Raw genomic sequence first — 13,797 nt, 5'->3', positions numbered from 1 at the left:
AATAACATCTATAAGTTGTTAACTTTCCTCTCTAGTCCAGACTTCTCTCCCAGATCCTAGAACTATTTATTTCATGATTTATTCAAAATTTCCACTGGGATATCTAATATATATATCTCAAACTCAACATGTCCAAAAATGAAACTAATGAGTAATGAACTAGAGCATGTGAGTGCCAAGCAGCGTTTTTCTTCTACAATTCTGCCCCATTTCCAGCCTTCTTCTCAATTATGCACTCCACCCACCCATCTGCTCAGATCAAAGTCTTTTGAGTCACCTTGACTCTCCTTTCTTTTTGAAATTTATCAATATCTGACCACTTCTCATCATCCCCTCTACCATCACTCTGGTCCAAGCCTCCATCCCACCACCATCATTTCTTACCTAGATTAATGATTTGCCCCAGCAGTTCTCCCTGCTTAACGCCTCAAACAGCAGTCAGAATGATCCTTTGAAACATACAGAACACTATCTTGGGCTCAAAGTCCTCAATGGATCTCCATTTTATTCAAATAAAAATCCAAAGCCACCACAGTGGCATCTAAGATCCATATCATTTGATATCCCCTCTTCCTTCTGACCATAAGTCTGCTCCAACCATAGTCGTCTCCATGTTTTTTTCTTGACCTTATCATGTATGGTTTGTATCTGGAATGTACCCCCAGAGCTCATGTGTTGAAGATTTGGTCCTCAATCCAGCAATGTGCAGAGGTGGGGTTTTGGGGGAAATTATTGGATTATGAGAGCTCTAACTTCGTCAGTGGATTAATCCATTGGATGGATTAAGAACTTGAATGGACTACTGGGAAGAGATGGAAACTGTAAGCAGGTATGGCATGGTTGGAGGAAGTAGGTCACATCCGGTGAGTACTTGGGGACCATATCTTGTCCCTGGCCCCATCCTCCCTCCCTCTCTCTCTGCTTCATGGCTGCCATGAACGGAGCAGCTTCCCTCTGCCATGCCCTTCCACCATGATGTTCTGTCTCACCTCAGGCCCACTGCTAAGGAGCCAGCTGCCTATGGACTGAAACCCCTAAACCATGAGCCAAACAGACCTTCCTTCCTCCAAGTGGTTTGTGTCAGGTCACAGTGACGTAAAGTTGACTAACACAGCATTGTTTCTTTAGCAGTGCCTTCTGCTTAGAACACTTTTCCTCTGCTGGCTGACTTCCTCACCTCCTTCAAGTCTTTGCTGGTATCTTAGGTGACCAATGTGAGCCCAAGCAAATCACCTCACTTATTACCTCAATCTAACCCTACTTCTACCCAGTCTTGAACCCACTACTCTGCTTTATTATCTTCTACTACCTAACATATCATTTATTTCTTGTTTATTTTCTATGTCCTTTCTGTGGGAATATAAAGTCACAAGGGCAGGGACCTCTGTTTTATTCACTCATATATCCCAAAGTATTGATAACAGTGTCTGACACATTGCAAGGGCTCAGTAAATGGTGGTGGAGTCACATGCCCTTCTCAGGAAAGCTTGGTTTTCAAAGATCAAAGCCATGGCTATCCAACAGCCCCAGAAGGAAAGGCTCTCTCACACCTCTGGGCTGCTCCGTGCATTCCAGTCCAATCCATTGCTGACCCCTGCTGGAACTCACTGACCAAGTTGCTGTCCCTCCCTTGATGAGAAGAGAGGATCTAGAACTCTCTGGGGACCAGTGGAGCAATGAGACACTGGAAACACTCCCTCTGCCATCTTCTGTGCCCTCCCCTGCATGAAGCAGTAATAATTATAATCCTTCCTCTCCTTTGGGCTCTTCCTAATTCCAGGGGCCAGCAGAGGGACAGATAAAGTTTCCTTTTGTTTTATTTATATGTGATAAGTGTCTTATAAGGAATTAGTTAGAGGGGAAATGAATTTTAAAACCCTGTTTTTGGTCTACCTTCAGTACCAAGAACTTAATCTTTAACCAGATGAAAAGTTGGCATGAGGTAGATCATCTGTTTTGAAAAATGTTATTATGTTTTATTTTCTTATTTTTTTCCCATATGACCTTTCCCTTTTCAACCAGAGGCATCCTTTTTCTCCAGAGAGCATCGTGATTATGACAGAAATGTGAAGGTAAATAATGACTAGTTCAACTTTTGAAGCCCATTATTAATAGCAGACTTGAAAGGTTTGTTGGGAATGAAAAGAGAGCTCTAAGTTCCCAAATCTCTTAAATATCAAGAGTAAGGTATGCAGCCTGGACATCAAGTTTCACTATGATCAGTAGGTAGAGCAAACTTGGAGTAGGAGGGGAGCTGCCACCTATCAAAGGAGGAAGTAAAGTCATCTTCCGGTTGGAAGAGCCCAGGAGAGGGGGAAGGCTGGAGGGCTTGAGAGTGGACTCACTTGGGTGCTTGGGTTCCTGAGAAGGAACCCATCAGCCGCTCCATTCCTTAGGCCAGGATGGGGAAGAGGGACATGAACATCAGGAACCCTGTATAAATTGAGGTAGAATCCAGAACTTCTGGGCTAGTCTTTCAATTGCACTCCACACTCAGCAAGGTACTGTGGCAACATGGTGCCATTCAAGAGGTAGTTCTTAATAGCCAAGAAGGAGGCAGATGGCCCTATGTTTGCACCCCAGTTCACTGTGACCTTGATGTGGTATGGAGGACAACCATACTCTATTTCATGTCTTGGTGTAAGAGTTCAAAATACTGAGAGAATCTCAGGTTCAGAAGAGATCTACACTGGGGATGAGACTGTACTCCCTGTAGGGACCTCACAATAAGAGGTATAGCAAGACCACAGACTCCTGCAGTAAATGCCAAAAAGGCATCAAAGAAAACCCCAGACCTGTCACAGTTCTTTGGACACAAGCATGGTATGCACAGAGACTCCCAGAAAGTCAGCATAGCCTGGAGGATGAGCAAAGACCCAGACAACAGCACAGCAGGACCCTGAGCCTGCTGCTCTTTCTGCTCTTAGGAGCATAGAAACCATGGCAGGTAGGCAGGGGCGACCCTTGGGAGGAGGCAGCTCCTGCGGAGAATCTCAACTTGGAATTGAATATCTCAAAAACACCAAATTAAATTGAATGGGAATATTTTAAGCTGAAAATGACTCACTGAAATATAATTAAGTTATATTAATTGACAAGCTTAGCTTTTTCCTCTGTCATTAAACAGGAGTGGGAGCTTATTAATAAGACACAAGCAGATGTAGATAATAAAGAACACTACAAATTTTTCTTTCAAATTGACTTGTAAATGTTTGCATGTTCTGTCTGTTTTGCTCGTCTGCCCCTTTACCAAACTACAATATTGTAAGAGGGGGAGCTAGCATTCTGGATCAAACTTTGGATCATTAAGGGACTGGAGTTGCGGCTCATTCGTAAAGCACTTGCCTTGCATGTGTGAGGCCCTGAGTTCGATACTCAGCACTGCATACAAATAAATAAAACAAAAGATCCATTTACAACTAAAAAATATATTTAAAAAAAACTTTGGATCATTAAGAATTACTGTGAGGGGCTGGGGTTGTGGCTCAGCAGTAGAGCGCTCGCCTTGTACATGCGAGACCCTGGGTTCGATCCTCAGCATCACATAAAAATAAATAAGTGAAATAAAGGTATTATGTCCAACTACAATTAAAGATAAATAATTTTTAAAAAGAATTACTGTGAGGGGCTGGGGTTGTGGCTCAGTGGTAGAGCGCTCGCCTTGCACGTGTGAGACCCTGGGTTCGATCCTCAGCACCAAATAAATAAATAAATAAATGTGTCCAATTATAACTAATAAATAAAAGAATTACTGTGAAAAAATAAGAAGGACAAAGGATATTTTGGAGGAAAAGGAAGGGATGACATTTTCCCCAAAGGAATTCTGGGGAAATTCAGTGCCTGTGTGATTTAACCTGTGTTGGCACCCCTCTATCTGGCCACCTGTGATAAACTTTACAATAGGACTGGCCCTTTGAACTTCTTATGAGGGATGAGAAAAGACAGACACCCCCTGCCTAAGACCTAGACTAGGCACCAGAGCTCCTGAGCTGCCATTCCCATACTGCATATAGAAGCAAAAATGTTCTTGATTATTTTGGATTCTTAATGTACTACACTTTTCTCCATATAAAATAATCTATCAGCTAAGCATGGTGTGCATGCCTGTATTCTAGCAGCTTGGGAGGCTGAGACAAGGGGAATCACAAGTTCAAAGCCAACCTCAGCAACTTAGTGAGGCTCTAAGCAACTTAGCGAGACCCTGTCTCTAAATAAAAAATAAAAATGTCTGGGGATGTGGCTCCGTTGTTAAGCATCCCTGGGTTCAATCCCCAGTACCTAAAAATAAAATAAAATTTTCCACCTTTTTATGCTTTAGAACAATTTATAAAAGATGGAAGTCATTTCTTGAAGGCTTGCAGAACTTGCATATATAACTGCCCAGACAGAGTGCCTTTGGGGGGTATATCTTTGCCCCACTGTTTTGTGCTTGGAATTGTATTTTGACTCTGATATGAATCTTGTCACACCTGTTTACTTTTATTTACATTTGCCCGGTATGTCATTTCCTACCCTACCATCTGCTTTAGCTTTTTAATCAATAGTATTTTGTTTCTCTCCTTTAAAATATTTTTTAAATATTATTATTTTTAACATATGCAAGTGATATATGAAGACATTCTCCTTTTAAAGAACAAAGGCACTATTGCCTATCACTATCCTTTGACCATCTTTTTGTGCATCCTCGATTCTTGAATTTTGAATATTTGAATTTATGATATATTCTGGACAGTAGTTCTGTGCCTGTTAATTTTTTTTCTCAGAGTGTAGGTTAATATTTAATTTTGTTTACATTTTCACGTGAAACATTATTGAATTTTCATACATTTAAGGGTCCTTTTCTTCTTTAAATTTTCATTTTTAAAATTCTTGTGCCCTAAACAAGACAATCTTCCTTGTTCAGTGATAATAGATTTGCCAGCATTTTTGACTAACGTATTTCATAGCTTAAAAATGTTTATGCATTTGCTGTCTACAATTTTTTTTTTGAAAAAAAAATGCTTATGAAGAGCATCTACCAATTAGTCTACCTTTTCCCTACAAACATGAAGTGTCGCCACTTTTATCCACAGATGCTACAGGTACAGGTCTATTTCTGAGCTCTTGATATTCAACTCCACTTACTTATACATCTGTTTCTTCACTACACCACAATGTTTTGATCACTATAGTTTTATAATAGTTTGATATCTGGTAAAACAAATTTTCTTTCCTATGTCCAAGTTCTTTTGTAATGTTTCCTTTAAAAAGTTCATGAAAAATCATTTTGGGATTTTGTTTGGATTTCTTCTTCTTTTTTTCCCCCCATGTGGTTGAACCCTCACACATGCTAGGCAAGTGCTCTGAGTCACATCCCCAGCCCTGATGTTTGTTTAGAAGTGCATTAGACACAGATTAATTTGAGGGAAGCACTGACATTCTTTATAGTATTAGATTTTACCATCCAGAGATACATTTTTATCCACTTAATCATATTTTCTTTTATGTCATTTGGTAAGTTTTTATAGTCTTCTCCATAAAGATTCTTTATGCTATTTGTTGCTACCATATATGGAATCACTTAGTCTATTACATTTTCTGATTGATGATTGCTGGCATATAAGAAAGTAATTGACTTTCTTCTTTATTCTATTAATATAGTGAAGTATACTGATAGATCTCTATTTTTGAATTAATCTTGCACTCCTGACAAAAACTTCACAAAATCATGATACATTATTTTTTTTCATTCACTACTGAATTAGAATTTCTAATATTTAGGATTTTTGTACCCTTAATTATAGATTAAATTGGTGCATTTTTCTTCTGTTTTGTTAGGTATAAGAATTAACTATTTAAAATAAATTAGTTAATTTTCCATCTTTTTATGCTTTGGAACAATTTATAAAAGATGGAAGTCATTTCTTGAAGGCTTGCAGAACTTGCATATATAACTGCCCAGACAGAGTGCCTTGGGGGGTGGGGATAATCTTTACTATTTCAATTTCAACTTTTCTACATCTTCTTAGACTATTTTGAAATTTTATATTTTTATAAGAAATTTTATATTTTTCTTATAAAGTATGCATGTATTCTATTTTTATTTATTTAAAAAAATTTTGTAAATGGCCACAATATTTTTATTTTATTTATTTTTATTTTATTTATTTATTTATTTTTAAATTAAGAATCAATTTTTAAGTGCTGAGGCTCAAACCCAGTGCCCCACACATACTAGGCAAGCTCTACCACTGAGCTACAACCCCAGCCCTATCTTATGTATTCTTAAGCTTGATTGAAAAAAGCTGTTTGTGTCATTCTCTTATAATAATAATAAAAAAATCTGCTCATGTGTTATATAATTTTAGCTATTTTTCATTTTTGATAACTTCTTTGTACCATCTGTCTTATCCTAAATTTATATTTGCCAAATAAATCAATTTTATTAGTATTTTTAAAGAGTTTTTCTCAACTTTTTACTCATTTTATTTTACTAACTTTATCTATGACAATTTTTCATTTTTTTCAATTTTTTATTATTATCACTTTACTATTGTTTTTAGATTTTTTTCTAATTGCTCTCTGCCCCCGACCATATAAAATCTTAAACCACAAATAAAGCATATATTTATGTAATATTTATGAATAATATTTTTATTATTTTAATATGTATTTATGTATAATATCCATGTTCTTTTGGAAGTCACAATCATTGTGATATCTATACTCCCACTCCTGCTTTTAAGAATCAATTTTTAAGTGCTGGGGTATAGCTCAGTGGCAGAGAGCTTCCCTAGCCTGCATGAAGCCTTGGGTTTGACCCTCAGCACTACAAAACACAAACAAACAACTTTTTGCTCTTTGGTGTCAATATCTTCCCAATTGAGGATGCATGGTTCATGATAATGTCTATCTACTTTCTTTGGGCTGTCTTCCTTTTCTTCTAGAGTTAAAGCTTAATTAACTCACTTTCAATTGATATTTTGTTTTCAAATCAAAATTTTCAAGGCTTCAAACTACATTTCTTCCTCTAGTGCTTTTGATGGCTACAGGATTTTTCCACCCATACATTATAGTTGTATTGGTGCAATTTTTCCTTCTCTTTTGCTTGTTTTGTTATCAGGATTAGCTGCATCAAAAAAAAATCAGCTAATTTTCTTTTTCTATTGTTTTGGAACAATTTATAAAAGATTGAATTTATCTGTTCTCTGTCACTCAGTTCTAAATTTTTGTAATTTGTCTTCTTTATCTGAGCTATGCAGAGGTTTGCATCTACATTTCCCAAGGTATGACCTTTTAGTGATATTTTGTTCTATTTTTATATTATTACCTATCTGGAGGTTATTGAGACTTTCTATTTTACCATATGGCCAACAGGAATGTTTTCAATCTTTCACTATCCAAATTTGATGTTTATAGTGGGCTTTTGGTAGATAGTCTATCAATTTCAGAAATTATCTTTTGTTACTGGTTACTAAGTTGTATTACTATTATTATTACTATTATTATTATTATTATTTCTGGTATGGGGATTGAGTACAGAAGTGCTCTACCACTGAGCTATATCCCAGCTCTCTCTCTCTCTCTCTCTTTTTTTTTAGCTTTTAAATTTTGAGAGAGGGTCTTGCCAGGTTGCACAGGCTGACCTTGAACTTGACATCTTCCTGTCTCAGTATCCTGAGTTGCTGGATTAGGGGTGTGTGCCACTGCATTTGGCTTACTAAGGTGTCTTAAATCATAATTGGTGTTTATTTTAACAAAGACTTATTTGGGAACCTATTGACATGATCATACCCTTTTTTTCTTCCCTATTTCAATTAATTTGATTGTTTTAACACTAATGTATTATTTATGTATTCATGTATCTCATCTTTCTATGCTTTCTCCTAGAGACCTAATCCTGTACATTTTTCCAAGTCATTCTTGTGCTCCCACTAACAATGGCAAAACTAACCCAAAAAGGTTGGAAATATTGTCTATGTTCTTTGTAACCATCCTCTCTACCTTTTCAGGGTTGAAGGGATGACTTCCCATTCAGGTAGGTACTTCTCAATATTACATTTTTTTAGACCTAAGACCTCTGGTGGAAGTAGACATTCCTGCTTTTCTCTGAAAGCTTGTTTCCATTCTTCTGTTACATCTCTTTCCAATCACCTGTTCTAATTTAGCAATGACTAAAATACCACCCCTTTTTATAATCCTATCTTTAAGATTCATTATCTCCTGGTTTTTCTTATTTTTTTCCTTTCTTATTATTAATATTGTCATCTAAGAAGGCAGCTTTTCTTCTAAAGAAATATTTATTTTCCCCCAGCTTTATCAGCCTTCCTTATTTTATTTATTTTCCACCATTCTACTGCTTCTCTTTTGACTTCAAGTTCTAAATATATATTTAAAACAAATATGGCTCCTACTTGATTTCCTGGATAGAGCTGATTCCTAATAGGAATTAGCCCTTTTTAATTCCCTTCTGTTTTTGGAATCATAATAGATTCCTCTCTCTTCCTCAAACCCCCATATAACAAATACTTCCATTCCTCTTCGTATATTTATGGTAAAATCCATCATTACTCTGTGGTTGAACACACAGAGAATTTCAGTTAAGTCCCTGAAATCCTACTCTCAGAGCTTACCTACTCAACAAATCTCCCAGCACTAGGAACAAAAATAGAAGATGTGTCTCTACCCCATATGAAATAAAGAAATTGCTCTCTCTACTCCTAAAAAGGATGCAATTCAAATCAAGATAAAGGGGAACCAAATTAGTTAAAACTGATCTAAAGTACAATCTAAGCACTACAATCTCTTAAACTTGTACTTTTTTTTTTCTTTTGGTATCAGGGATTGAATCCAGGGGCACTTAACCACTAAGCCACATCCCCAGCTTTTTTATTTATTTATTTATTTATTTATTTATTTATTATTATTATTAATTTTGAGACAGGGTCTCTCTAAGTTGCTTAGGGCATCACTAAATTGCTGATGATGGCTTTGAACTTTTGATCCCTCTGCCTCATCCTCCTGAGCTTCTGGGATTCAGGTGTGCACCAGCATGCCCAGCATGTATTCCTAAGTATATGTGCAACTTGTGCCATTGGCTGAGAATATAAAGGTTACACAAATTGACCCATTCGATGGTACATTGCTTTCCCTTTCTATATATTCCCATATATAGTCTCAGCTCTATATATGGGAATCAAGATCAGTCACAGTGGCCCATACAGCTCACTGTTGTAAAAGCCTATGCCCAGTGCCTCTAAAAAGTAGTCACTTGCAGATGGATTCTAGCTACCATAAACTGTTTAAACATGACAAATTCAAAGACTTGTAAGGTCCAAGGTTGCTAAAGTATTAAAGTCCTGTGGTCTGGCACACCAGACACCCAACCTCTCTACACATCTTACTTTGGTTCCTCAATTCCAGATGGAAAGCCTATTCCTCCATATTAAACAGCTGTGATAGGTCTAAGGGAAAAAAATTAATCATATTCCTTTTCCCTCCAAGGAACCAAAATAATGAACACCAAATATCAGTGTTTTGCTAATGAAGCTGTATCATGATCAAGACTTTCTAATATACAACATCACAATTCCTGATCTTGGGATAACCCACCCAAAGGACAACGTGTAAATAAACACTTACCTGGATAACAGCAAGGGGCTTGGCTGTCCCAAAAGTAGGAAAAGAAAGGCACTCTTCGATCTGCCTCTGGAAGATAGACCTGGATCTCCGCAGGTGTGCTTACCATATGAGAGCCAGATCCAATCCAAGTGGAGTGCTGATGCGCAGCATCCAGGTAGATGTGAGAGAGATAAGGGAGTGTAGAATGTGTGTGCACAATGACCCTCTTTTCTAAGTGTCCATTAAAGACCATAATCTTTTTCCTTAGGGGAGAAATGTGTCATAGAGACAGGGCAAAAAGGCCTTGGGCAACATGGTTCCCCACTTGAAGAATAGAGAATAGGGACAAATGACAGATTCTTCTCTCCATGGGTGGGGACAAAGCCTTTGTTCTTCATTTCCTCCCAGAAGTAGGAGTGGATCCATCTCCCTCACATCCCAGGTCTGACCCAGAATTCATTCCCAGCTTCCAACCCAGATTTCTGGAAGATTTCTATTATAAATAGCATTACTAGGTCATTCCTACGTCAGATCTTAGAATGTCAGGGTGGGACAAGGACCCAGAGGTTCAGGCTGATCCCAACCAACCACAAGACACATTCACTCAATGAGGTCTGTCTGATTAACAAAAAGAAGAAGAAACACCAATATATCTAGAAAGCCCCCTCCAAGGCATTTCAATACTAAGTATTCTTCAAGAATTGTCTGGCTGTTGGAGTGAAAAGAATAGCAATACTTAGACCAAGAAAGACCACCTAAAAATCTTGTTTCCATTGTCTACCTACTCCGGGGTCCTGGGTGTCTCCCTCCCCACCACTATAAGACCTGAGAGTAATCATTTCGTCAATGAAAGATATATCACATGTTGGTTGTCAGAGGCCATCCCCAGACAAAAATTCTCAAGGTAGAACCCAAATAAGGACACTATTTGGGAATAGAGAGTCTAAAGTTATTTATCAGTGGATGGTTGAAAAAGCCAGGCCTTTTTGAGTCCAGTTCCAGAATAATTGATAACAATTCCTTTCCTGTTAGTTTCTTTGGTCCATTTACCCAACCTTCTATAGGTGGGGAAAAAGAGTAAGCTCTAGCCTTCAGTGGGACCCACAGTGCCCTATCTATTGAGCCCCAGCTGAGGGAACAAATAGAACCAAAGGAGGACTTTTCCTGCTACCAAAAATCACCTCCTTAAATTGGGGCCTCCTTTGTCCACATGTTACTCAAGGACAGCCCCACCTGTCATGCTTAGCTGTCAGCAGGGACACGGGCCACATTTTGGGGTGTCCTTTCTAAAGATGCCCCCCTAACAGTTTAGGAGGACTTGGTATCATTCCAATGCTATGTTTGTATGATTTAAGCTCTCAAGGACACTGGAATGCCCAAGACCAGACAAAGAAGAGAACTGGCAATGAAAATTAATCTAGCAAGCCCAAAGAAAAAGACTCTCCCAGAAAGCAAAAGCCATTCTCACTTTAACTCTACAAGGTATGCAAGGTTGGGAATGGACTTTACCTGTTAAGAAAAAGGACTTTTGAGTTAGATAAAATAGGCAAAGGGTTCAAGGGAAGACCCAACATTTAAAGAGACATAGAAATTATAGGGGATAGGGTGGGAGGGGATCCTGGTTGAAGAAAAGTAGAGTGGTGTCCTTTATCTAAAGGTCCAGGGAAGGGGGATGACAAGAAACCAAGTGTGAGGGAAAGAGTCACTTAGAAGGTTAGACACCCTAATTCTAGTTCTAGCTCTTGCCAGTAACTCAGCATGATTTTGAGATGATACAGACTTCAGTATCTTCATCTGTAAAATAGGGGCAAGTGGTTTGTTTAACCAGGTGCCTGTTATGGTCCTATAATATTATGACATCTCCCACATTTGTGAATGATGGGATATAATTATAAGATATTGAGGAGGGGGCTGGAGGACCTCATCATAAGGAATCAACTTTCAGCCTCACACCACTCTCACCCACGCTGGCTCCCCCACCAACCCCCCAACCCATCCCCCCACACCCGGCCATAAAAGGGCCTCATGCTTATCAGGCAAGAACTCTACCACTGAGCCACATCCCCAGCCCTCAGCCTCATCTCTAATGAAAGAGTCACATATATATACATTCTCACATATATAAACAGAGTAGTTGATGATTTCATCCCAAGCAGCAAGGACACATAATAGAAAAAACAAATATTGTTGATACCTTGTTCCGATCATTGGAGGAGAAGGGCCCTGAAGATGTAACTTGGAGGGACTTCATGGTCAGAGGAGAAGGATCCTCCTGTTTGATAAAAGCTATCACTTTGCTGTTCCCTCCCCAAATCCAAAGGCAGCCAGGTCTTTGGAAGAAATCAGTCTCTCACACCCACCCTCCAACACCAACTCACCTGTAGCAAAAACAAAAGTGTAAAGATCTTGAAGGGAAACCCCCCCCCTAGTTAGCCATTATTAAATGAACAGAATCTATCACCCCTGAGATTGCTTTGGATGAGGCAGCTGGAATCACATGCCTCAGTTTCCCTGAATGTTATCAATTGTTCTGAAAGTACTTGTTTGGGACCAGCCCCCATCAAAAGTTGCTTAGGTTTGCCATCTGGGTGAAAAGGAGGAACTAGTTTGTACCACCCTTTTCTTTCTGTGTTTTTATGGTTATTTCCAAATTGTTTAAGCAATCTCATTATGAGAGTGAGCCAGGAAGCTACCATCCCCAAGTAAGAATTTAAATGGGGAAAAGGGTTACGGTGCAAGTGGAGGGTTCCAAATTATGCTAGAGGACCTACAAACAGACTCACACCACTCCCCACACACCAAGAATCATCTCCCAACCATTCATCCACTGGACACTTGCACTGTCTCTCCTAACTGGGGCAATTGGGGAAGTGGAGGACATTCGCCTCCCATCAACCTGGAATCCTTGGTTAAAAGATACTAAAAATAAATTAGTAAACATTGCTGTTTACAGAAATAGAAATCATTTCTGTTTCCAAAGGCCTCTCACCATCCCAGTCCTGGACATTTCCAAGACCACCACCCCTGTCACCCTCTCCAAGGTCCGCCCTGGTGGGTGGGTGAGGCACCCGAGTCCTTTAAGACTGGGAGTTCCTCAGGCATCTGAGAATTTCAGTTCTCTGGTTCCTGGGAAGAGAGAATCTTCAGTACTCTGGAGAGTACCAGAGTTCATCCCTTCTCACCAGTTCCTGGGGGTTGTCTTGATCAACCCCTCCTTTTTGGATGATATTTGTGTTGCAAGAATTCCCGTTATTTTCTGGCTCCCAGTCCCTCCCCAGAGTCCAACATGCCCACCTGGAACCACCCTCAGAGCGGAGGAACCAGTCTGTGCCTTGGTCTAATGACTCTGATAAAAGAGGGATGGGCAGAGAGAAGGCAGGGAAAATGGTCTGGGAGATCGTCCTGGGGGGGGATAACTGACAGCAATGACTGTCCTACAGGCTGGTAGGGAGGCTGGGCTCCTGGCCAGAGCCAGAACCGGAGCCAGAGCCGGAGCAGGAGCTTTCCACCACGGTGGTGGGTTGCGGGTAGTCGCGGGGAGTGCGACGACGTCCCCGGTACTCAATCATGTCAGGATGATAAGTTGGGTGGCGGCGGGCGTGCTTGGTCAAGTGGTCGCTCCTGGAGAACTGCTTGGGGCAGAGGGGGCAGGAGAAGCGCTTTTCACCCGTGTGCGTCCTGTAGTGGCGGGCCAGCTCGTCGGAACGTGTAAACTTCTTGTCGCAGTCGAGCCAGTCGCAGGAGAAAGGGCGCTCACCCGTGTGGGTACGCTGGTGGGACTTAAGGTGCGATGACTTGTAATAGGCTTTGGTGCAGCCAGTGAAGGAGCATTGATGTCGCTTGGCTGCAGGTGTTACTGGCCTTCTCCGGGACATCTGACCTGCTGCGGGTGCGGGGCCAGCCTCTGGGGCCCCTCCAGACACCCCTCCGGCGTCGTCGAGCGCTCCCGGGTCGGCTGGCGCACTTGGGACGGCAGGCGAGCCGGAGGAGCTCGCGGGTTCGGAGAACGCGTCTGCACCGGAGGCTGAGGCCGGCTCGGAACCCTGGGTCGGGCTGGAGCACTGGGTCGGGTCGGTGGAGCCAGACGAGGCGCGCAGAGCTTCCCCCGAGTTCTCCCCGTAGCCCTCCCCAAAGCTGCCGCGCAAATCAGCCAAGACGCTTGCAGCCAGCAGGTGGGGCGCGGCGCCACCCGCGCCG

The 13,797-nt window shown here is 40.6% G+C and overlaps 1 protein-coding gene across 1 annotated transcript; it reads right to left on the bottom strand.

Moving 5' to 3' along the window:
• Positions 1 to 12,637: 12,637 nt before the first annotated feature.
• Positions 12,638 to 13,796, bottom strand: Klf14 (Kruppel like factor 14; the record flags this gene model as incomplete). The annotated part of the gene is made up of 1 exon (XM_015493946.2): positions 12,638 to 13,796. A coding segment is annotated over one exon (762 nt), but the record flags the coding sequence as incomplete, so codon positions are not given.
• Between the last annotated feature and the right edge of the window lies 1 nt (position 13,797).

This window comes from Marmota marmota, unplaced genomic scaffold (assembly GCF_001458135.2).
Source record: "Marmota marmota marmota unplaced genomic scaffold, marMar, whole genome shotgun sequence".
Classification (NCBI taxonomy): Eukaryota; Metazoa; Chordata; class Mammalia; order Rodentia; family Sciuridae; genus Marmota; species Marmota marmota.
Note: the sequence above shows the minus strand (reverse complement) of the source record. Positions and strands in the feature narration are given on the sequence as shown.